The sequence below is a fragment of the Syzygium oleosum genome, unplaced genomic scaffold (genome assembly GCF_021117445.2).
Source record: "Syzygium oleosum isolate NSW1041296 unplaced genomic scaffold, Sole_v2.1 Sole_v2.20, whole genome shotgun sequence".
Lineage (NCBI taxonomy): Eukaryota > Viridiplantae > Streptophyta > Magnoliopsida > Myrtales > Myrtaceae > Syzygium > Syzygium oleosum.
The window spans coordinates 5,980,229-6,001,032 of record NW_026607504.1 but is presented as its reverse complement, the minus strand read 5'-3'; the positions used below and the strand labels follow the sequence as shown (position 1 = coordinate 6,001,032).

At 40.4% G+C, this 20,804-nt stretch overlaps 6 protein-coding genes across 18 annotated transcripts; 4 read left to right on the top strand and 2 right to left on the bottom strand.

Moving 5' to 3' along the window:
• Positions 1-150: 150 nt before the first annotated feature.
• Positions 151-4,898, top strand: LOC115670515 (uncharacterized membrane protein At3g27390). Of its 8 annotated transcripts, XM_056320667.1 has the most exons (12): positions 151-260; positions 370-648; positions 783-958; positions 1,550-1,658; positions 1,749-1,941; positions 2,046-2,182; positions 2,620-2,908; positions 3,085-3,191; positions 3,275-3,413; positions 3,778-3,973; positions 4,085-4,340; positions 4,442-4,898. In XM_056320667.1, the coding sequence occupies exons 3-12, from the start codon at positions 865-867 to the stop codon at positions 4,701-4,703; spliced, it is 1,782 nt and encodes a 593-aa protein (XP_056176642.1). In that variant the 5' UTR covers positions 151-260; positions 370-648; positions 783-864; the 3' UTR covers positions 4,704-4,898. The 8 variants fall into 8 exon arrangements, with proteins under 8 accessions (XP_056176642.1, XP_056176647.1, XP_056176646.1 ...); XM_056320672.1 differs by having other exon boundaries at positions 234-648; positions 4,097-4,340; XM_056320671.1 differs by having other exon boundaries at positions 235-640; positions 787-958.
• Positions 4,899-5,032: 134 nt separating this feature from the next.
• Positions 5,033-6,875, top strand: LOC115670397 (early nodulin-like protein 21). The gene is made up of 2 exons (XM_030591644.2): positions 5,033-6,136; positions 6,368-6,875. The coding sequence occupies exons 1-2, from the start codon at positions 5,950-5,952 to the stop codon at positions 6,730-6,732; spliced, it is 552 nt and encodes a 183-aa protein (XP_030447504.1). The 5' UTR covers positions 5,033-5,949; the 3' UTR covers positions 6,733-6,875.
• A 216-nt stretch (positions 6,876-7,091) lies between these two features.
• On the bottom strand, positions 7,092-9,437 carry LOC115670310 (protein NOI4). 4 transcript variants are annotated; one of them, XR_008818636.1, is made up of 4 exons: positions 9,167-9,437; positions 8,081-9,058; positions 7,576-7,767; positions 7,092-7,471 (listed from the first exon to the last, which is right to left on the bottom strand). XR_008818636.1 is itself a non-coding variant. In XM_056320529.1 (4 exons), the coding sequence occupies exons 1-4, from the start codon at positions 9,343-9,345 to the stop codon at positions 7,448-7,450; spliced, it is 429 nt and encodes a 142-aa protein (XP_056176504.1). In that variant the 5' UTR covers positions 9,346-9,437; the 3' UTR covers positions 7,092-7,447. The 4 variants fall into 4 exon arrangements, 3 of the variants coding, with proteins under 3 accessions (XP_056176504.1, XP_056176505.1, XP_056176506.1); XM_056320529.1 differs by having other exon boundaries at positions 8,081-8,114; XM_056320530.1 differs by having other exon boundaries at positions 7,576-7,764; positions 8,081-8,114.
• Positions 9,438-10,077: 640 nt separating this feature from the next.
• On the top strand, positions 10,078-13,739 carry LOC115670308 (cystinosin homolog). Its single transcript, XM_056320698.1, has 8 exons — positions 10,078-10,427; positions 10,535-10,667; positions 11,587-11,676; positions 11,786-11,910; positions 12,459-12,501; positions 12,775-12,892; positions 12,981-13,030; positions 13,267-13,739. Exons 1-8 carry the CDS (start codon positions 10,309-10,311, stop codon positions 13,411-13,413), a joined length of 825 nt encoding a protein of 274 aa, XP_056176673.1. The 5' UTR covers positions 10,078-10,308; the 3' UTR covers positions 13,414-13,739.
• Positions 13,740-14,949: 1,210 nt separating this feature from the next.
• LOC115670309 (uncharacterized) lies at positions 14,950-15,756 on the top strand. Its single transcript, XM_030591557.2, has one exon. It carries the CDS (start codon positions 15,017-15,019, stop codon positions 15,641-15,643), a length of 627 nt encoding a protein of 208 aa, XP_030447417.1. The 5' UTR covers positions 14,950-15,016; the 3' UTR covers positions 15,644-15,756.
• Positions 15,757-16,015: 259 nt separating this feature from the next.
• Positions 16,016-19,943, bottom strand: LOC115670307 (protein WVD2-like 7). 3 transcript variants are annotated; one of them, XM_030591552.2, is made up of 9 exons: positions 19,508-19,943; positions 18,386-19,123; positions 17,924-18,289; positions 17,779-17,837; positions 17,612-17,680; positions 17,045-17,147; positions 16,875-16,937; positions 16,528-16,644; positions 16,016-16,379 (listed from the first exon to the last, which is right to left on the bottom strand). In XM_030591552.2, exons 1-9 carry the CDS (start codon positions 19,574-19,576, stop codon positions 16,158-16,160), a joined length of 1,806 nt encoding a protein of 601 aa, XP_030447412.1. In that variant the 5' UTR covers positions 19,577-19,943; the 3' UTR covers positions 16,016-16,157. The 3 variants fall into 3 exon arrangements, with proteins under 3 accessions (XP_030447412.1, XP_030447410.1, XP_030447411.1); XM_030591550.2 differs by having other exon boundaries at positions 17,918-18,289; positions 19,508-19,941; XM_030591551.2 differs by having other exon boundaries at positions 17,918-18,286; positions 19,508-19,939.
• Positions 19,944-20,804: the final 861 nt, after the last annotated feature.

The window sequence follows — 20,804 nt, the reverse complement described above, 5'->3', positions numbered from 1 at the left end:
AGGAGTTGATCCTTCACCATCTCTACTTTACATTCTTTATTTGTACGTAGTATATGTTTCTCATTTATGTGCTTTTTCTTGGGTTACCTTGCCCTATAACTTCACTTCAATTAACAAATGTAATGAATAGATCAGAATTTATTGCTTCGAATCAATTTATATATCTAAGATAATCCGGGCATCTTAGACAGTTGTGTGGGGATAAAAAAGAAACCTTTTTTCGCAGTGACAGCTGCTTCTTGTCCGCCACTCCCAACAGCGTACGCGATGTTCTCCAGCGAAAGCTTGGCTTTTTTTTACATTAAAGAACAGTCATTTGGCTGCGGCCGGGCATTTCGAGTAACGTTGTCGCCCATTTGTTTGGTCCAGGTTGTGTTGTCATCCGCAACGTCAACGCCGAAAAGGAAAAAGAAATTGTTCTTTCTTTATCAACTCGTCTTGAACTCGCTGCTTCCAATTGCGGTAGCCATTTGCAGGAGAGGAAAGGGCGTGAAAAGGAGAAGGAATTCAACTGTTTCATGTGCTGATTCTCTATTGACAGCAGTTATGACAGTAACTGCTGTCAATAGAGATTCACGGGCTTGCGTCTCGATCTAGAACTTCTTCGTTCGTTCGTTCGTTCGTTCAGAGCTAAATCCAGGTTTTCGGGTTATTTCCTTATCTTGGGCTCGTGAATTTTGCCTTTAACTTTCTCGGGTATCTTCTGGTTACTTTCTCGTTGTGTTCTCAGCTCTTTGTTTGGTGATTCGGGTATCTCCAAAATTGTCCTCTCGTCTTTGCAGGTAGGAGCTTGGGATTAAGTGCGGGATTTGGGTTCTGAATGATTCGCAGAAAATTGTAGGGGAGTGTTGAGTAGGAGGAAACATGGAGCCTCCGAGGGGAGTTCTTGCTTCTCTATGGGATTTCATTTGCTTCTTGCCTTACTTCACTGGGCTTTTATTGCTGGGCAATATTAAAGGTGAGATTGCTCCCTCTGTCCCTTCTTGTTTCCATGACATCTTCTTTGATAACGAATCTGATCATACAGTTAAACCAATTGTTTGCGATAAAGGGCAAGTTTTTTAAAAAGGAAATTTAGTCATAGATGCACTAGCTTGGTTTTTAGGATGAATTCTGTTACTTGAGTTTGCTTGCTGCTTGTTGCAAATTGCCTATTGGTGCTTCTATTTTGCTTTCTGATAACGTTGTTTATTGCAAAGGTCTGGTAAGCGAAAAGTATCTTATTTCCACCCATGAATTCTTCTACAACGATGCAAGCTTCTGCTGCCAAGTTGTATAATTTTGGCATTCATTTATTTACACAAGAGGAAGGTAGAAAAAGGAAAACGATCACGCACAATGGGTTGTTGGGATAGAGTTGCAGTCTTTTTTGTTGGCCAAGAAAAAGAAGAAAAATAATTTTAGTCTTGTGATGCCAGAAATGAGTCTATTGATTATTCATTTCTTACAAGTCTAGTTATTGGTTAACGCGGCAACCCTGCACTGCAGTAAGTTTGAGTTGTGAGCTTGAGATATCATCTGAGCCATGTCTCTTCCTTTGAATTTTCAGGTATCATTTTCTGCCCTTTGGCATGTCTAATCTTGACTGTCGGAAATTCTGGTATCACATTGGGTCTTTGGCCGGTGCATGCCTTCTGGACATGCTATTCTGTTTTCAGGTGATTTCCTGAAGCATTTCCCAATTATTCCGAATTATTGTCCCTGAAAAAGAAAACTCATTGCTTTAATTTCTGTTTCTCTATGAATAGAGCTAAACAATTAGGCCCCATCTTGAAGCTCATTCTCTTCATATGCATACCTGCTCCCTTAATTGTGTGGCCGGTAGTCGCTATTGCTGGAAGTTTCGTAGGTGGAGCTGCATATGGCTTTTTCTCACCAATATTTGCCACTTTTGAAGCAATTGGAGAAGGAAAGACCAATAAATGTTTCCACTGCTTTTATGTATGTGATGACATGAGATGTTCTTATCATTTGAATTACTAGTTTGAGTTTTCTCTAGCTCATCTCCAAAATCAGAAATTATCCACTTCCCTGAAAAATTTCAGGATGGAACTTGGAGCACTATACAAAGGAGCTTCACAATTGTCAGAGACTTTTGGGATTGTTGCTTTCATTCCTACTTCTCGATTATGGATGACTTATGGCATCAAGAACCTCCAGAAAGGAAATACTATGAGATTAGGTCCACTTTGTTCTCTCTCTCTCTTCCCTTTGTGTCCTTTTAAAGAAATTTTTTCATAAGGTCGTTTGTGCTTACTGAATGCATTGATGTCAGCAAAAGTTCTAGGCAATAATACATGGTTTGTTTGCATTTATGTGATGAAATCTTGACCTTATCCTTATGGACGAGCTTAATTAATTGTTATGCTCCAAATCTCGATTTTTGCACTTCCCTCTGAAATTGATATACACAAATAGAGGAGTGAGTAAAAGCATTGTCCCTGTCTTAATGAGCAAATGATATGATGAATTTTCTGTTTATATATTGAAATAAGTTCATAAAAAGGAAACTTATGCTCATGAGGAACATAGATGATTTCGTAAGAGCAGAATTCCTATTGAGATACTGCAGAAACAGAAAGGAAGAATAAGACTAATTGTTGCTTAATGTGATTGCAGAGTGTTATATCTTCCGGGTGCTATTCTTGCTGGAGTGCTTGGCTTCATTGTTGACATGCCTCTGATTTCACTAATCGCCCTGTGCAAAAGCCCTTACATGCTCTTCAAGGGTTGGCATCGTCTCTTCCACGATCTCATTGGTCGTGAAGGCCCTTTCCTGGAAACGATATGTGTTCCATTTGCGGGCCTAGCTATCATACTCTGGCCAATGGCTGTTGTTGGAGCAGTCTTGGGATCCATTGTGTCAAGTATGTTTCTTGGCGCCTATGCTGGGGTTGTTGCTTATCAGGTTAGACCCGTTCTTCTGATTTCTTTGGTACATTCCTGTGAAAACATTATAAAGCTTCTATTCTTTATAAAAGCTTGCTGGCAGGCCCAGTGCAAGTGAAGTTTTCAGTTGTGGAGGTTAAATTTTATGGTCGTCGGAGATTCTTATCATTTATGCTTTAAGGTTTGAATTGACAGGAATCTTCATTGTGGTTGGGGCTTTGCTACATTATTGCGTCCCTGTCCATTTACGACGAGTACAGCAATGACATTCTTGATATGTCAGAAGGGTCCTTGTTCCCTAGGTTCTGCATACCGTGCCTGTGATTTTTGATTGAAAACTGCATGCTAATGACATATGCACTTACTGTATTCCGGGTCTTGACAGGCTGAAGTATAGGAGGAATTCCCAGCTAGCAAGGACCAGCTCTTTCGCGACTTCTCTTGCTGGGTCTGGTTCTACTAGGAATCCTCCATCTCGTACAGTTTCATTTAAAAGTCATCTGATCGATTTGAAGCCACTGGAGGTTATTTTCTTTCCAATCCTTTCTCCCTAACTGTTGTTAAAAAGATTTATGTTGTTCTTTCTTTGTTTAATCAGCGTCATGCTTGTGAAAGTAAAGCCAAAAAAACAAAAAAATCTGTCATACACCCTCATATGTACTTTATAGTTTGGAGCCTTCTGAAAGTTTTTCGTTTTCAATTTTCTTATTGATGGTCGATACTGTTTGGCTAATTAATAGCGTGGAAGAATATCCTGTTAGACATGGGAAATTTATTTGCGTCACCAAGGAATGAGCTGGTGAGCACCTTTACAGGTGTTGCTCTTGCTTCACTTCCCTAATTCTCATGCGATTGGCTTGAAGCTAAATGAAATTGGTCCTCTTACAGTTGCTTCGTTACATTTTCAAAGAAATTCAACGCCATGGAGAGCGCATGGTCTCTGAAGGACTGATAACACCCCAAGACATTGAAGATGCAAAGTCAGATAGTGGCAGCCGAGTGCTTAGCACTGGCTTGCCAGCTTATTGCATTTTCCAAACACTCTTGAGATCAGCAAAAGCTAATTCTGCAGGAATCTTGCTGGGTAAGTTAAACTTCTCATTTATTGCACTTAGTCAGTAGATATTCAAATGAATGAGCCTGAAAATTTTTGTCTGCGTAGAGAAGAGAAGGTTTTATTCGTCTGATAATGCAGGCGATGGTGCAGGCGACGATGTCATGGAACTGACCGTTACGAACAGACCCAAAGATGTCTTCTTCGATTGGTTTCTGAATCCCCTTTTGATCATCAAAGACCAGATCAAAGCTGAAAACCTTACCACCGATGAAGATGAGTATCTAGGCAAGCTCGTTCTGTTAAGTGGCGAACCTGTGAGGTTAAGAAATTCATCAGTTGGCTCGCCTCCAGAATCCGAGCTCAAAAGAGCTGAATTTGACGGATTAGCTCGAAGGTAATGCATGAAGAAAGAAATCAAAACATGCATGAAATCAAGGTTTTCTTTTGTGCTAGTTTAGTTCAGCAATCATTGAAAACTTTGTTTTGTCGATGAAGGCTTCAAGGAATTACCAAGTCCATTTCAAGGTATCCAACTTTTAGGCGTCATTTCGACACTCTTGTGAAGATTTTGTCTGAAGATCTTGCAAAGAAGGAATTTGGAAGCAAATCGACTAAAGGTGAGCCCCAAAAGTTTACAAAGTCGAGGAGTCTATTTGTCCGTTTGCTCAGCCAGAAGTCCTTCAAGAGCAAAACAAAGCATCCGGGTTCCGAACAAGAGCCAGAACAGGTCGCTGCGCGAGATATTGAAGCGGTGTGACAGCACATTCTAGGTCTCAATTTCCTCAAGATGTATAGTTCCTTCTGTAAATTGCTTATTCACCTTTACTTATTTTGTTTCCACGATGTTATATGACTTTACATTTTAGTGTCATGTCAGCCATAAAGAACAATTTGTTGTGATCAAAACAAAAGAAGAGGGTTACATATTGAATGGCATCTTTGTTTTGTATAAGCTGGAAAATTATGACAATCGCTTGCTGTGTGGCTAGTGTCTGCTTGTTCTGCAAGTTCCTCAACAGATGCAATGCCGGACCGAGACACTGTGACGGATGGAAGAGGGCGCTGTTTTTCTCGATTCAATGGAAGTCAAAAGAGTTCAATCGGGTTGCAAATGAGGAGAGATATAAAGTAGCAGGTCTCAGCCATGAGTTAATATTCCACTTTCATTGTAGGTTATAACCATCTCATGAAAAGATGAAGTGAATTCTCGTGTACATTTATGTATTCAGTTGCTTATTTCAATTTATGGAGATCACTTGCACGGCACTAGTTTTTTCTTCTTTTTTTGCCACAATTACAGAAATATTAAACTATTGTTTTTCAATCCTCTTCTTCATTTGTCTATAAACAACAGTAGTAGGTAAAGCTTATTGTTCTGTCGTAGAGATGTACCGTCTTTTAACAAATACCAGCGTTATTGCAAGTTGAATTTTGGTTGTTTTCTTATTCACCTTTTGTTCTAAATCCACATTGATTCAGTGTTGTATTGTTAGATAGATAACAAGAATCCAACGATTGACCATTGTGGCAAATGACTAGAGTCGTGAGTTGAGTTCTGTGATATATCAATGCCCAATTGAGAGATTTTTTACAAGAGAAAGCATTCTAAAAGCAAATGCACTAGGATGAATATCACACAATCATGAAAGACAGTTTAGATTTTGGTAGTTTGAAGATGAATATGATCCCTTAATAATCTCCAAACGTGCAAGACAACATATGGTTTCTTCTACTTGTCTGCAACTGATGAGCTACAAAACTGACGAGGCTGACTGAGTCAAAAAATTGTAGCAAACCGTCGCCTCCCACTATCTCCACATTGTCCACCTCCAACTCTCTCTCTCTCTCTCTCTCTCTGCAGTAACCGACTCTCTTTCTCACATTCACATAGTTCTGTTTAAAGTTCACCAACTTCATCATTGTTCATTTTGGAGACAAACCCAACGAAGTTGAATATATAGCCACAGAAAAGAAGTAGTTCCGTCTTTGCAGAGTTGCCCAGAATGGCTGCTTCAACTCTTTTTTTGATGATGACCATGTTCGTCTTTTGTGCTCTTCAGTGTTCCACGGTTATGGGGTTCGACTACCAAGTTGGAGGAGCTGAGGGCTGGGTCGTACCTCCTGCGAATGACAGCAAGGTCTACAATGACTGGGCATCCGAGAACCGGTTCCGACCGGGCGACACCCTCCGTGAGTTCAACACTATGTTTCACTCTAGGACTCGTTAACATACACTTATTGCTGAAAATTAGGGGTCTTTCTTCAGCATCATATGTTATTCTGTAGCGTCTGTCATACATTTTACCCCGATCTGTAGTATTACTTTTGTTTCAGTGAACCTTGTACAAGATTTACCGGAAAAAGAGCGAACTTGTGAAAGCAGTTGATCCTTTCTAAAAGATAAGTTTTCGGATTTCTCAGGCTTTAAGTACAAGAAGGATTCAGTGATGGAAGTGAGCGAAGCCGAGTACAAGAAGTGCAACTCCACCCGTCCGAGCTTCTTCTCCAACACCGGTAACACGGTCTATGCTCTTGACCACTCGGGGCCTTTCTACTTCATCAGCGGAGTCTCTGGCCACTGCCAGAGAGGACAGCGCATGATCGTGAAGGTGTTGTCTTCCGAGGAGTCCGAGGCAAGCAGCGGAAGTAGAAGTTCATCATCCTCCTCTTCTTCTTCTGCTTCCTATGCTGCTGATTTCTCCAAGCTCGGGTTCATTCTGTTTGTTCTGTCGTGTCACTTCCCGTCTGTTCTAGTTTCCGTTGTCAATGTCGTGTGCCGAGTTTAGGTGCTACTTCATGTGTTCCGTGTCTTTCTAGTCTTCAGTTTGTCCATTTTGTTTATTCGTAGGTCTGTTTCAGCTGTTACAATTTGTTTCAGATTGTTCTGTTACGTACTGCTTGAAACTTTATGATAATAGTGTTGTTCCAATTGCTGCCATCTTCACCTCAATATAAACGCATAACAGACTTATGTCGAAAAATCCCCCATATGTTGCTTGTATGCATTTCCTACCGGAGCCAACTCGGCTAGGATTTTAAGCACAAAGTGTATGCGCAACAGAAACTGATAAAACAAAATCAATTTGGTAGTCATCAATCGAACATTCGGCACAATTTACTGCTTTTTGCAGAATGATGCTTCAGATTGTCTCAAATGCGAATTCATTTGCAGAATTATTCAGCATACAACCTTGCTGAAACAAGTGAACATCTGAAAATCCTTAAAAGGACTTGCTAAGATCTGGAGACTGTACAAAAAAGAACATTCGCGAGGGGCGCCGCTCTTCTATGATGGCTACATTGTTTTCTCCCTCCTATATATATGTATATATGTATAACATTTAGAACAATGAATCTCCAAGTAACATAGATTTCTAATGAGATGGCGATGGCACTTGATCAAATTGAGTGTCTCGGCGCCGCCATCATAAGGGCGGCTATGAATGTCACGGGTGTCGTCGTCACACAAAACATCTTAAATTCTCTGGCTAAAGCAAGGACTCAGAAGCAGCACCACCGTTTCTTCTGCAACCGAAAGGAAAACATCAAAGACAATAGTGGAGATCTGAATGTGATTGAAGGCTGTCATATATGAACATGTATACAAATCGTGATAAGAAACGGCTTACCACGGGAGGATATGCTCCTTCCCGCTTTGACGCATTGTCGTTTCTCTGCGACACCGGCCCGTTTTCGACAGCTCCATTAGGGGATTTTTTCTCGTCCCTGGCCTTGCTAAATATGACAGTGAAACCTTCGGCGGAAGCAGGATTGTTCACGTCCCACTCACCAAATTTCGGCAAGGACCGGCCCTGATCCTGCTGCAAAAGGACCGACATAAAATGTGAGCAATATTTGTAATGTCATCGCCCGACTTGATCAACTTGAACATGAAAACAGCGCGGTTTGAGTCATTCATCATTTTTCTTCAGAAATATTCAAGAACGAATCATACACAGACCACCTGATGATCTAACAAATATTGCAATGCCAAAAAACAAATGTGCACCTCTCAAGAACTGCAATTTAACATCAAAAGATGCGACTTTTCATCATGAACAAGTGTCAAAGATGGATGATGACGCAAGAAAAAGACTGCAAAATGGAATGGTAACACAGAGGAATGGATCATACCGTCGACATATTCCTTGATATATTCTTCTTCAAACTTGAAATTGCCGATGCAGAGAAAAGAATGAAGAGAGGAGAAGGAAAGGGAAAGAGAGAGAGCAAGAATGAGACAGAGAAGAGAGACAAAACAGCAGAGATCCAAAATTAGAAAACGGAGGAATTGACAGAACGATTCTCAAGGTCTAACGAAGGACATCATGGGATTGGAGCCAAGTGCACAACAGCTCTATGTTTGGGTTTTTGGCAGTTTAGTATTTTATTTTTATTTTGCCACTTAGTTTAGCACTCTTTCGATTGAGCATTGAGTAATTTACAAACATCATCGTCTTAATTCGAAACGGTGGATTTGAGGAATGTGTGACGTGCTACAGTTGATCCTCGTGCATCATATCAACTGCAGATGTGATATGCGACAATCACCTAGCCTAATATTATTTTGTCATGACATATCTATAATGAAAAGTGATTGATAGACTGTATTTGATACTTGGATTCAACATTCTATGAATCCTACGGTTGTCTATATATAAACCATAATGGCCAGCGGGTGGGCGATTCATCAACAACAATGACCATCCATATCTAAAGTGATTTCTGGTTTTGAAACAAAAGCATTGTCCTTCTCAACTACTTCATCCAATCGTCTCAACGGATCTTCCACCATGGAGTACCTCATTAAAATGTCTACACGGTTGATCTCACAAAACGAGTGTCCCGGATCATTTGTTAAAAAACCCAGATGAGGAAATATTATCATTTCCAAACACTATCTCTCTCATGTCACGTATAATCATTGCATCGAGAATGAAGATTTTAAGAGGGTAATTATTCGTTAACGTGATCCCTCACGAAATGTGAATTTCTCTATTCCCCATATTCTTGAGTAGTCTTTCCTGTTCTTGTATCACCTGTTGCGGGACTCGTCAATCGGCGGTCCTTCTGTGTAGTATTTTCGGCTTATCCATGTGCTGAGTAGAATGACTTGAAACGTTGGCATGATCACAATTCAGAACTTGGAAGGGGGTCAAAATAGGAATAAGGGGAAAATTAGGGGGGTGAAAAACAAAAAAAGAGCAAAAGGTCGGGTACCGTTGTTTGAAGAAGTGATGGGGAAACTCCAGAGCCTGTTGGCAGCTGATGACTGGACCACCGTACCTGCAGGAACACTGAAAATAACACAAAACCTTCCTTTCTTTTTTTGGGTTTTTTTCGGATTTTTTTCTTTGTTGCTGCAACAGGGCAAGCAATCTTGCTGCTGAGCTACTCATTGGAAGAGGACAAGAACACTTAGGACGAAAGGACGAATCTGGACGGCGATGTTGTCCATGGGAAGCGTCGTCCCGCGCATCTGGACGAGTCCTCGTCCCTAGCTTTGGGAAGTTGCAGACAGACACGTCTCTTGTCCACAGCACCAGAATTCATGGGACTCTTTTCTATTTCCGTCGAGGTTTAGTTTTCTTGAATTGGAAAAACGAGAAGTCTTTTTTTAGACAGGAAAAAAAGGGACACAAAAATCTCAAAATATGCTCATTGTGATATAAAAAAACTCCAAACTTTTGCTCGTATGATACATTTACCTTCCGCCAATAATTTATTAGATGATTTTCCAGTCAATTAAAACAACGTCGTTTTTATTTCGTCCATGACAATACTATCTACTTTCCGACATTTCCGTAGGCGGCGCCATACAAGATTGTTTGTTGTCCGGTGTAAATGTGTCGCACAAATATAAATTTAAAATTTTTTGTGTTATGAAATTTTTTTTAGAATAAATGTGTCACAGAGGTTGCTTTTGTCCTGTGAATCTCTCTTTCAATTATTTCTTTTTCTGGTGGTGAAATTCATCTCCTTTTTGGCGTATGGAGGCCAAAAAATAAAATTAGAAATTAGAAACCAACCGTTCTATTAAAAGGAAAAACGGTAAAGTCGACCAACCAATCGCGCTGTTCCACGTCAGCCAAACCGAAGAAAGCGAGTCTTCACCGGTTCCTGGCCAATTTCGTGACGCAACCTCGTTCAATTCAACAGCCAAAATCGCTCGGACAGATTCCAACGAAAAATTCTCCTCGGCGCCTTCGGAGATTCCACCGTAAGAGACGATCGGAAAATCTCGGAGCCATAATTGCAGCTCCTTCATCCCTTCCTTCGTTTCTTCTTTGGGGAACTGGTAAAAGCTTGAAGGTGTAGAGAGAGAGAGAGAGAGAGAGAGAGAGAGAGAGAGAGAGAGAGAGATGGCTTCGTGGAATTCAACGCCTCTCGAGGTGCTGTACCAGGTTCTGGGATGGACGGCTTTCTTCTCTTGGTCCATCAGCTTCTACCCACAAGTCATCTTGAACTTCCGAAGGAAAAGGTACCCTCAAAATCTCGACTTTCTCAAGGATTTTTTCCAGTAAGGAAAGTTTCGGAATTTGTCTTAGGCCTCTGTTTTCTTGTTTTGTCTCGTGGTGTAATCGGCAGTGTTGTGGGTCTGAATTTCGATTTCGTCGTGCTGAATTTGACGAAGCACTCGTCGTACCTGATATACAACGTGACCCTCTACTTCAGTGCCGCTGTGCAGAGGCAGTATTATGAGAAGTACGGCTTCGGACAGGTTGGGTTCTCAATCATTTTTCAATCTTCCGTTGATGCTGTGAAGAGGGTTGTGATCAAAATGTGTTTTTGATGATTCTGTCGGATGGTAGGAGTAGCTAGTCACTGGTTGTTGATGAGATCTTATAGAGGAAGTAAGATGTTATGTATCGGCTATATCCCTTCGGGACTTTCGTGAGTCAATAAGTTACAGGACAAATCCTGTGATGGTGAAGTAATCTCGTTCAAAAACATGTAGTGGTGGTTAATCATTGTTCTTAGAACATGAAATCAGATGTCCATCGAATAAAGCGCTCAAGATTAATAACTAAACTGTGTTGCCTGATGTGATGATTGCTTGGAAATGATCAATGGAAGTTTCAAATTCAGAGGAAAAGAAAATATGAAGCTTCTCTTTCCCTTGCTCTTTAGTAAGCCAGTGGATGAGATATGTTGATATGAGGCCTCACTCCAGCTCTTGTTCTCTTTGCATTACTGTCTATCTATCGGAAAATTGAAAGTGATATACAGCACACAAAGAGCTGAAGAAATGCTCATATAGCTTGGTCTAGAATTGTGGTTTATTTGTACATTGAATAGTTGCTTATGGAGTTTTATTGTCCTGCTTCTATTGGTGTCCCCTTCTCATACCAACCCTGTGAGGATCAACTTATAGTTGATGTGGATTTCATATTTTGGGGTCCTTTTGATTGGACGTTTGTTTTGGTACTAAAAATGGTACGATACTGTTTGCTCTTGTTTTCCAAGATGTTATATTGTTTCTGGTATTTTTTTAAAGTTGGGACAGTGCTTGTGATGTGGTATGAGAACTAAGAGGGCCAGTTACATGCTACCGAGAGCTCTTTGCGATTCTAACTTCTGGATTATGATGCATCTTAAAGAGATTCTTCTTCATGCTTACGATCTTCTATTCATTATAGATGATCCCCGTGGCTGCAAATGACGTTGCGTTCTCCATACATGCCGTTCTATTAACTGCAATAACATTGTTCCAAATTGCAATTTATGATGTAAGCAGTTACTCTGTTCTCGGTTCTCTTTCCCTTTTTGACTCACCACTAGAAGATCTTGATGTTGAAAATTAACCTTCCTCCATTTGCTCTCTTTTCCGTTGAACAGCGTGGCAGTCAGAAAATCTCTAAGATTTCACTAGGAATTGTCTCTGCTGTGTGGTTGACCGCTGCAGTCTGCTTTTTCATGGCCTTACCAAATCATTCTTGGCTTTGGCTCATCTCCATTTTCAAGTAAGTTGTTATGCAACTGTTGGTGTCACCTATCATTTTTTCTATGGTGAATTTGTTGATGGTTGGAACCTATCTTTTTGTGTTAAAGTCCTTCTCAATTTGTGGACTTGCTCAAAATCAACTGCTTGTATGAAATTGCTCTTGTCACCATGGAATGTTAAGGTTTCAGAACATGCATTAGTTCTTTTAACTTTAGTTAGGAGAAAGTCTATGTTCTTTTGAAGCGAACTTAATTGTCATTGCACACATCCGATAAGTGCTAGAAAGATTGAGATAATTCAGCAGAAACGCAGGCTCTCAGCTAATTGTTTACTGATGCGGTAATTTAAAACTGAGTTTATTTTTTTGACGAGGTTGCCTTTGCCCTCGGTCTATAATCTTGTTCAGCTAGTCGAATCTCTCATGCAATTGAGCCAGCAAGATCATCTCTCTTTTGGCCCTTTAAATCGCAAAACTGATTTTGAATTATAGCCACTCTTATGTCATGGATTTCCTCCAGAAGTCAGTATATGTTATGTCTAATTTTAAGTGACCTTATTATTTTGCAGCTCAATTCAAGTGTTTATGACAGTTATCAAGTACATTCCTCAGGTCAGACAATTAATTTCCCTTTCACACTGATTTTGATAGCTGAGTTATTTGATACTCTTTGTTCTAAGGGTTTTCTCTTCTTTGTTCTGTCAACATCATCTGCATGATATAGCATTGGTATTATCTAAGTTCGAGTTGAATGTATGGTCCATTTCTCCAGGATGCAGAACATTCTTTTCATTCCCTCTCTCAGTATTATGTTCCTTTTCCCTCACTGAAGTGAGTTTAGAGATATTATCACAGTTTGCTGACAAATTAACATATTGAATGTAGGCATTTATGAACTTTGGACGAAAAAGCACAGATGGATTCAGCATAGGCAACATTTTACTTGATTTTCTCGGTGGCGTTGCAAACTATGCACAGATGGCAGTGCAGTCTATTGACCAAAGTATGCTGTTGTTTATCCAATGAAGTATTCTTGTTACCTAATCTTGATAAATGTGCATAATGTTATACTGAACCTTTTTTTCTTCCAGATTCTTGGGTCAACTTCTATGGGAATATTGGGAAGACGTTACTTTCTCTGGTATGAACATTCTCTGTGGCTTTACGTTTCTGTTATCTCTTCCAGGTCATCCGTGTTTAATCTCACTTAGTAGACTTGTTATAGGATTCTTCGAGGTCTTTTTCCATCTCAAAAAATGCTGCAAAGAATTATCCTAACAAATTTCGGCAAAAAAATAACTTCCATGCATTAGTTTTCTTCTGCAATTTAAATGGGATGGGTTGAGGGTATGGATTTAATCTTCTTTGGTGTTGCAGGTATCTATATTCTTTGACCTGCTTTTCATGTTTCAACACTATGTTCTCTATCCTGCCAAGAAATCGCCAGTTATTCCAAAGGCAAGTAAGGATGCCGAAGAGCCATTGGTCAAGTCCACTGATGAGTCACAGTCAGAAGAGGTTTGAAGTTAAGTTGCCATGTGCTACAAAGAATTATCAATCGACCATTTTGCTGCTATCACGAACTAGAAGTCCTCGTGCGCATAGAACTCATGATTCTGAAGCATTTGAAGGAGATATGCATATAGAAACAAAAACTGGGAAGCTTCTTTTTCTTCTTTGACCCTCAATCATCTGGTCGTATCATGCGAGGATCAAAATGCCCGATCTGTCGAGTCACAGAGTGTAGTTTGTTCGCATCTTGCATTGTTTTGCAAGAAAATGATCTTGTATATATTGTTCCTGTGAAAGAGCTTGTTCAGATATGGTGAAAATTGTTCCTTTTCATAGAAGTGATGGATTTGCAGATTGGATTTGTCAAGAGTTATAGAAAGTAAATATAAAAGGGGAAAGATTAATACTTGAACCCACATGCTAAGGAAATTATGAAGGAATCTGTTTTTAAGGAAATATTTTACCTTCCGTTCTTATGCCTTCAATTTTCCTACTCAAATCATTGAGTTACCTGACACGTCTAATCAAGTCCATCCAACACTTTCAGCCAAATTCAACTTATGTGGATGCTAGAGCTTGATGTAAATTAAATATTGTCCACATCGAAACCCATTGTGGATAGAGGATGAGTGGGAGAATATCAAATAAATATTTAAAAACAAATGAATAATGGTTGTCCATGTAGGCAAAATTTAGCCAACGTCGCACTCCGACGTCCTCGGATTACCATGTCAATTGGGTCTAGTCGATTTTGCGCCAGAGGGAGTTGATTAGATATTTTGTGTGAGTGGAAGGACTTAATTAGATAAATAGAAAGCATAGAAACTTGATTTGATAAGTGGTGTAATTACATGGACGAAAACTAGAACTTTTCCCTTTTTTCTAAAGAAGATGGAGAGTGTGGTTCAAGCTGATTTACTGTGCATCATAGTGAATTTTCTCATGTTGAACGCGCTTTGCTTTTGCTGAAGAAAGTCTCCTCTGCTTCCAGATCCTTTCCCTCTCTTTTTTTTTTTGTCTGTTATATTCTGAATTTCATTTAAAAGAAACCCGAAATATTTGCTATCAATCACTTCACCATTATTGTGCTCATATGGCTTCAAACTAATGAAACTTTTAAGGGTTTTTAATTTGCAAAGCCATCTTTAAATTTTTTATATAAGAAATTCTGTGGTTCTATTTTAATCTTCTTTCATGTCCTAATCAACTTTTTTTTTCCTTTTAAGTTTTTGTTTCCATTGTCAATTACTATGAGCATTTTTCTTTATTCAATAATGGAAATTCCTCTAATTTAAAATTAATTCATTTTGGAAAGATGTACTGCTTCCTGGTTCCTCCTGCTATCCACTTTAATAAAAGTCAAAAAAGGATGCTCTGTCAAGTTCCCTCTTATTTCTTTATCAATTGTTTGCTGTGACTCCTCTATTAACTTATTCCACAAGCACTGTCGACCCATCAAACTCCTTGCTTCTCAAGTAATCGCTTTCTCCCTCTCTCCAACCAAACTCTATTTAAGCAACGTTCATATCCAGTTGTCTTTCATCAACCATTCTTCCTTCCTTTTCCTTCCTTCCTTCCTTCCTTCCTTCAAGCCCACAGTTCATCCTCCACAAACATGAAGAGAGAGGGTCGCCAACACGGCATGGTCCGATGCTACCGGATTCTGCCGGCCCCTTGGGACCCGAGACCCAACTCCAGGTTTGTCAACAGGTTCGATTCGCCCCCAGCAGCTGGGCTGTTCACAAAAGTTCCGTCGAGGCCGACCAATCACTCCAAGTTCACCGGCAAGTGCACTAGGCCACGGTGTGTCGGTTGCCACTTGCACCCAGCCTGTAAGTCCAAGGACAAGACCAAAGGGACCAACAAAAACAAGTCATTCGACGTTGTCTCGAGTCACCGCTTGATCTCTTGGCAGGTCGTGGACGGGCGGCCCGGTTTGAACTATTCCGGGCTCTCTGCCACGGGGTTAGCGGATCATTTGGCACATGCTTACAAGGATTACAATGACGATGAATGCGAAACTGGAAGTGATGATGAATTGGAACGTGAACGTGATGTTTATGACCATGGCGATCATTTCATTAGCCCAGCTGCGGACGGATCAAAACATGAAAATGATGAAGGCCTCGACAAGGATGGTGAAGAAGACGATGACGATAAAATAAGTTTCTGCGAAGTTGGGTTTGAATGGAATCAAGTTGAAGATGGTTGGTGTATGGTTGAAGAAATAGATAATCCGTGAGGTAGTGCCAATGTCGTTTCTCAGTAATTAAAGCCAATATGTGTATTATTCAAAGTTATGCAGTCTATATATGCACCCTGTTTTTATGATATGAAGTTAAGTAATCTGTGCCACTCGTATTGCCCGCGCGAAGTCAATCAACAAAGTCAAGCACACTAGAATTTTGTAAAATCAGCATCTGAGGGAATTCATCAGTATAAGATTGAATTGACATTTCTAAACCTATTTTCAAAAAGCGTGGTGATGTTATGCTGCTCTTTGTCTCCCCCTCTAACCATATTTGTTCTTGAGAAGTTCATTAACATGCTCCGGTTTATGAATAATTTAACTAGAGCTTACAGAAAAGCTCAGCATGATTCGGGGCCTCTCTCATTTCAGATTAAAGTTTATCTACTTCTCTGGCAATGCAATTATAAAGCTCGATTCTGACAAAATACAGTGGCAGAAGTTGCTCGGATTCGCAACCAGACAACAAAAGCTCTCTCAAGATCAATACAGTACCATAAAGTTCCTCTTATCCTAGTTGAATGTTCGGCGATCTGTTCTCGTGAGCTAGTAGTGCAGATAGCGATGCTTGAGGAAATAATATCCGATCATTTTTTCCTTGAACCTGCTTGGTAACGTTGTTGTTGTTGAATAAAGGCCTTTGTCGTGGTAGGAAGGATGTGCTCTGTACTGTCGTGGTTGTCATTGGCTTTTTTCCCGTCTTTGGTGTTTGAGGACAAGCCGCTGTTGGCTGCACATAGGAGAGAAACACTATCAAAAGTTGACGATCGTTACTATTTTCATTCTGTTATGAATGCAAATCCTAGTGACATGTTTGATTAATCAAATTCCATGGCGTTGCAAGTGACCTGCCTAGGTAATATGAAAGAAAGCAGTACCTTTTTCATATGACCATCCGCCGGCGGCATCGTTTTTTCTTTATAGAAATCGGGAAGCGGCCTGGCTTTGAAGCAAAAGCTTTGACGAAATTTCCTCATTTCTGATTCTGCTTTCTCCTGTTGAAGTTGGAAGAGAGTAAATATCTTCAAACTTAACCAAATTGAGACTCCAAATATTGATCTTGATCCTCACTTTTGATCCTATAATTCCTCATTCATAATTTAAGGAAACATCTTGCACTGTTGCTTCAGTGTCAATAAAATTAAAGAAGTTCAATCCTATTTATAACTAAATGTGATGCACGCAATTCAAGAGAAACTCTCAAGCTGGGCAAATTTTGTACAACCTTTACTTTTTTTTGTAGCTGGACTTTCTCCTTTTCGTCAGCATTGAATTTCTCCTCTAGCTTCTGCAAAATGTTTTGAGAGATACATGCAAAGTCAGACCATACCTTTGCGAGACTGAAACATTAAAGGGGAAACGAAACATGTATACAACAGAGTAACGCTGTCTTGCCTCTTTTCTCCTGGCAGCCCTTTCCTCGGTCCTCAATCTAAAGGGTGTAGATAAGCTGGGTGACTGTAATTTGTTCTTGCAGGCGCTCAAGAACTTTGAACAACTGCCATGAGAAAAAAAAATCAGTAAAACTCGGGATTTTCTTTTAAGTCATTGTTGCCTGATCTGAACAGGACTTGCAGGACAATGATTGTTAATGTACTAGATGTAATTTGGAAAACCATGGTTTAACAATTACAGAATTTGGAAATACAAAAAAATCAGAGGACGCTTTATCTCCTTGGGAATTGACGACAAATAAAGAGCATGTTATCAGGTTACAGAAAGTTGCAAATGGATATTTATCCAGACTTTTTGTTATGATCATTCATTAGCCAACTAGTATAGTAGTATGCCGCTGCAGAAACCAGACAGCTTGAGGTTGACATGATATCCTCAGTCATTAAGTATCAAGAGCTCAACTGCTGTTGCAAATGACATTTCTTTTTCACAGCATTAGTCAGAGGACAACCGTAATTTAGCATTTAGGACAGTGCTCTTTATGATCTATGAGATAAGATGTCATACTCTCGCGCAATAGAACGCCTCTTAGGGCCAGTATTCAAGCGTTCAACAGCTGAGCCATCACATGGCGTTCTGCAAGACACACAAGTAATGAGAATAGTTTAGTCATAGCAAATCCACTAAAACCCAAATTGGTTTCCATCTGCTAATTGGACCAGATAGTCAGATACCTTCTGTTAGCTGACTGAGGGGTGACCAAGGAATGCTTCGGTGTCCTATATGCATGTACCTATGAATGGAAATAAAATTATTCACGTATCCATTATAAAAAACTACTTTTATTCCCAAGACAAAGGGGCAAAAATAAACCTGCACCATGGTAGGAGTCTTCAGGGGAGTTTGGCATTCTTTACTTGGCGGCTTACAGGAATTGACGCCTATTTTCGAACTTCCGGTCTTCCCAGTGAAGATAGGAGTTGTCCTTTTCAGCTCTCGAACTGGCGTCAAATTGACGGGAAGAAGCTGCTTCGGGGTCGTTCTTGTTCTGTTCGTAAAATCTTGTTTAGGCTTTGTGGTGGTTGGAGTAGCACACCTCTCTTTCCAGCTAAGTGCTGCTGTTGTGGATTTCACCGGTGACGACGGATTGCTAGATGCTTGCAGGCACCCCACCGACTTTAACAAGAAGCCTGCTGATTTCTTCTTGATCGTGGAAACTAGAACACCTTGATCAGCCGAATTCTGCTGAAATGGCACTTAAGAATTAACGAAAACCAAGAAAAAGACCAGTAGCATTGTAGTAAAAAAGATTCTTTTATGCAAGTTATGCTCAACCATTACCTTCAAAAGAGGTTTCTCCATTTCGGGTGTCCCACTTTGCTCATCTTCAATGACTTCTTCGCTGTTATCAACATCCTCCGCTACATAATCATTAGTATGAACCTGTGGTTCAGTTACCAGATCAGCCCCATCATCCTTCAAAAGAGGTTTCTCCATTTCGGGTGTCCCACTTTGCTCAAATTCGTCGCCGTTATCAACCTCCTCTAACCGCCCCAATGGTTCCTCCGCTACATAATCATTAGCATGAACCCGTGCTTCAGTCACCAGATCAGCCCCATCATCCTCCTTGATGCTATCAACTTCTTTAATTTCCTCAACAGTTTCTTTGACTTCGACATTCCAGCTAATTTCATTGCCCTCGATAGCCGATCCAACCTCATTATTATCTTCCTGGACCTCTTGTGATTCGCCTAGAATAGTCTGAGAACTGGAAACATCTTCAGGGAACTCATAGCAAGTGGGATTACGCAATTCGACTTTGCAGCTCGGCTTTGCAGCGTCTGCCGAGGCAGCATTTGCTTGCTGCTCAAGCAAGGCTGCGGCTTTTCGGGCAGCGATTTCCTTGTAGTGAGCTTCGAAGAAGGCTTTCTTCTGCGCAACTGATCCGGGCCGAGAGAATTTCTCGGCCTCTTCGACATAGCGGTTGTGAGGGAAAACCGACCACTTGTCCCACGAGACCGAATCTGTCACAAACCTCCCAAACGAAACCGATTGCCCTAGGGCATGAATGGGGTTCCCCTGTAAAGTACATTGGCCCTCAAGTCACTCCTAACAACCCAAAAAGACAAAATCTTTGGCCAAGAAAAAAATTGGGTCTTTCGCTGTAAGCAAGTTAAGGTATGCGCAATCAAGGTGGAAGACTCAAGAATCAAGAACGCCACTGGATATACAAGAAATTCTCCGTTTGGTTGCCCTTTTCTTTTTCATTTCTTCGGTCTTCTCAGCAACCAAACAGTAAAGAACAGTGAAGAACAGAAGCAGCAACTTCAAGAACGATGATTCGAGAGAAAACAACGGAAACCCATCAAGAATCTCAACGAACCACAGCACTTTTACGAGTCATGAACTCAGTGGAAGCGACGTTACTAGAAGAACCGAAGCAAGAAAAAGAAGAGTTCTGACCTTGCTTTGTTCCCCGGGAAGGCCCGAAGCATAAGAGAAGGGTTGCATGAAACAAGTGGACTCTCCCATGGGCTTCGCAGCAACCTCCGCAAACCAAGCGAACCCACGAAACCCAGGAATCTTTCCTTCGCTCGGCAGTTCCCCTGGCGGGATTGTGCGGTCGTGTCTCGTCCTCGTCGACTCCGAAGTGGAAAGATTTAAAATTTGAAATTCAAAATGGAGAGCCGAAAAGGCTGCTGCTTGCTTCCTCAACAGTGGCGAAAACGGTCGTACCGCATTATATACATGTCCATGGCGATGATCGAGAGAAAACAGGAGCGCATTTGTGCACTGCAATCTTGTTCCTTTTCTTGTTTTTTTAAACTTTGGAATAAAGAATTCTCCTCATCAGAAGAGAGGTGGGGGATTCGATCTTCGTCTTTCGGATTCTTGTGGGTCCCCACGTTTTGAAATTGACGTCGTTCGCTCAACGGTCATATTCTGGTAAATTTCTTGAACCAACAAAAAAAAAAGGCTCTGGGAAATTTTGAATAGCAAGGGCCCAACGATGGCTTCTCAACGTTCTCGAACCAAATACCCTTCTTACTTGGAAAGAAGGATGCGGAAAATTCGATTTCCCATATTCTCATAGAGCTAGGGATGGAACGTTTAGTTTCAGGTGTGGGTTTGACTCTCACGCTTTGCAAAGAGGTAGGACAAAAATCTGATAGTGAGTTGAGAGTTAGAATAGATCAGACAAAAAAAACGTACTCGAACCTGAATTTTCTTTTTTTTAGAGGGTTAATACTACAAAAAAGCCCCAAATTAGTACGTTTAGAATAAATTTACCCCAAACTTAAACCTCAAATCGGTAGGTCTGTGACAATTTTACTCTCCGTTAGTTTCCGTTGACTTTTACCGTTAAATTGCTGAGTTAGATGACACGTGACTGTTGACAAGTGTACCAATTTGAAATTTTACCCTCTATTTGTCACATACATACTAGTTTGTAATTTTCCATTGTATTAATCCAATTTAGTGAAAATTAACGGAGGGACCGGTTTAGGGTTTTTTATGGTTAAAAAATTAGTTCGGGATAAATTTATTACAAGTGTACCAGTTTAGGATTTGTAGTGGTCAAAAAATTAATTTGGAGATAAATTTATTACGGATGTACCGATTTAGTGTTTTCCAATGTATTAACCCAAAAAAATAATTAAGGAAAGCCCTTTTTTGCAATTTTGTTAAATAATGTTTCCGAGTCAGCTTTCGAGCACTAAACCATATTGGCTTCCGATTTGATAAAGAATAAAACTTC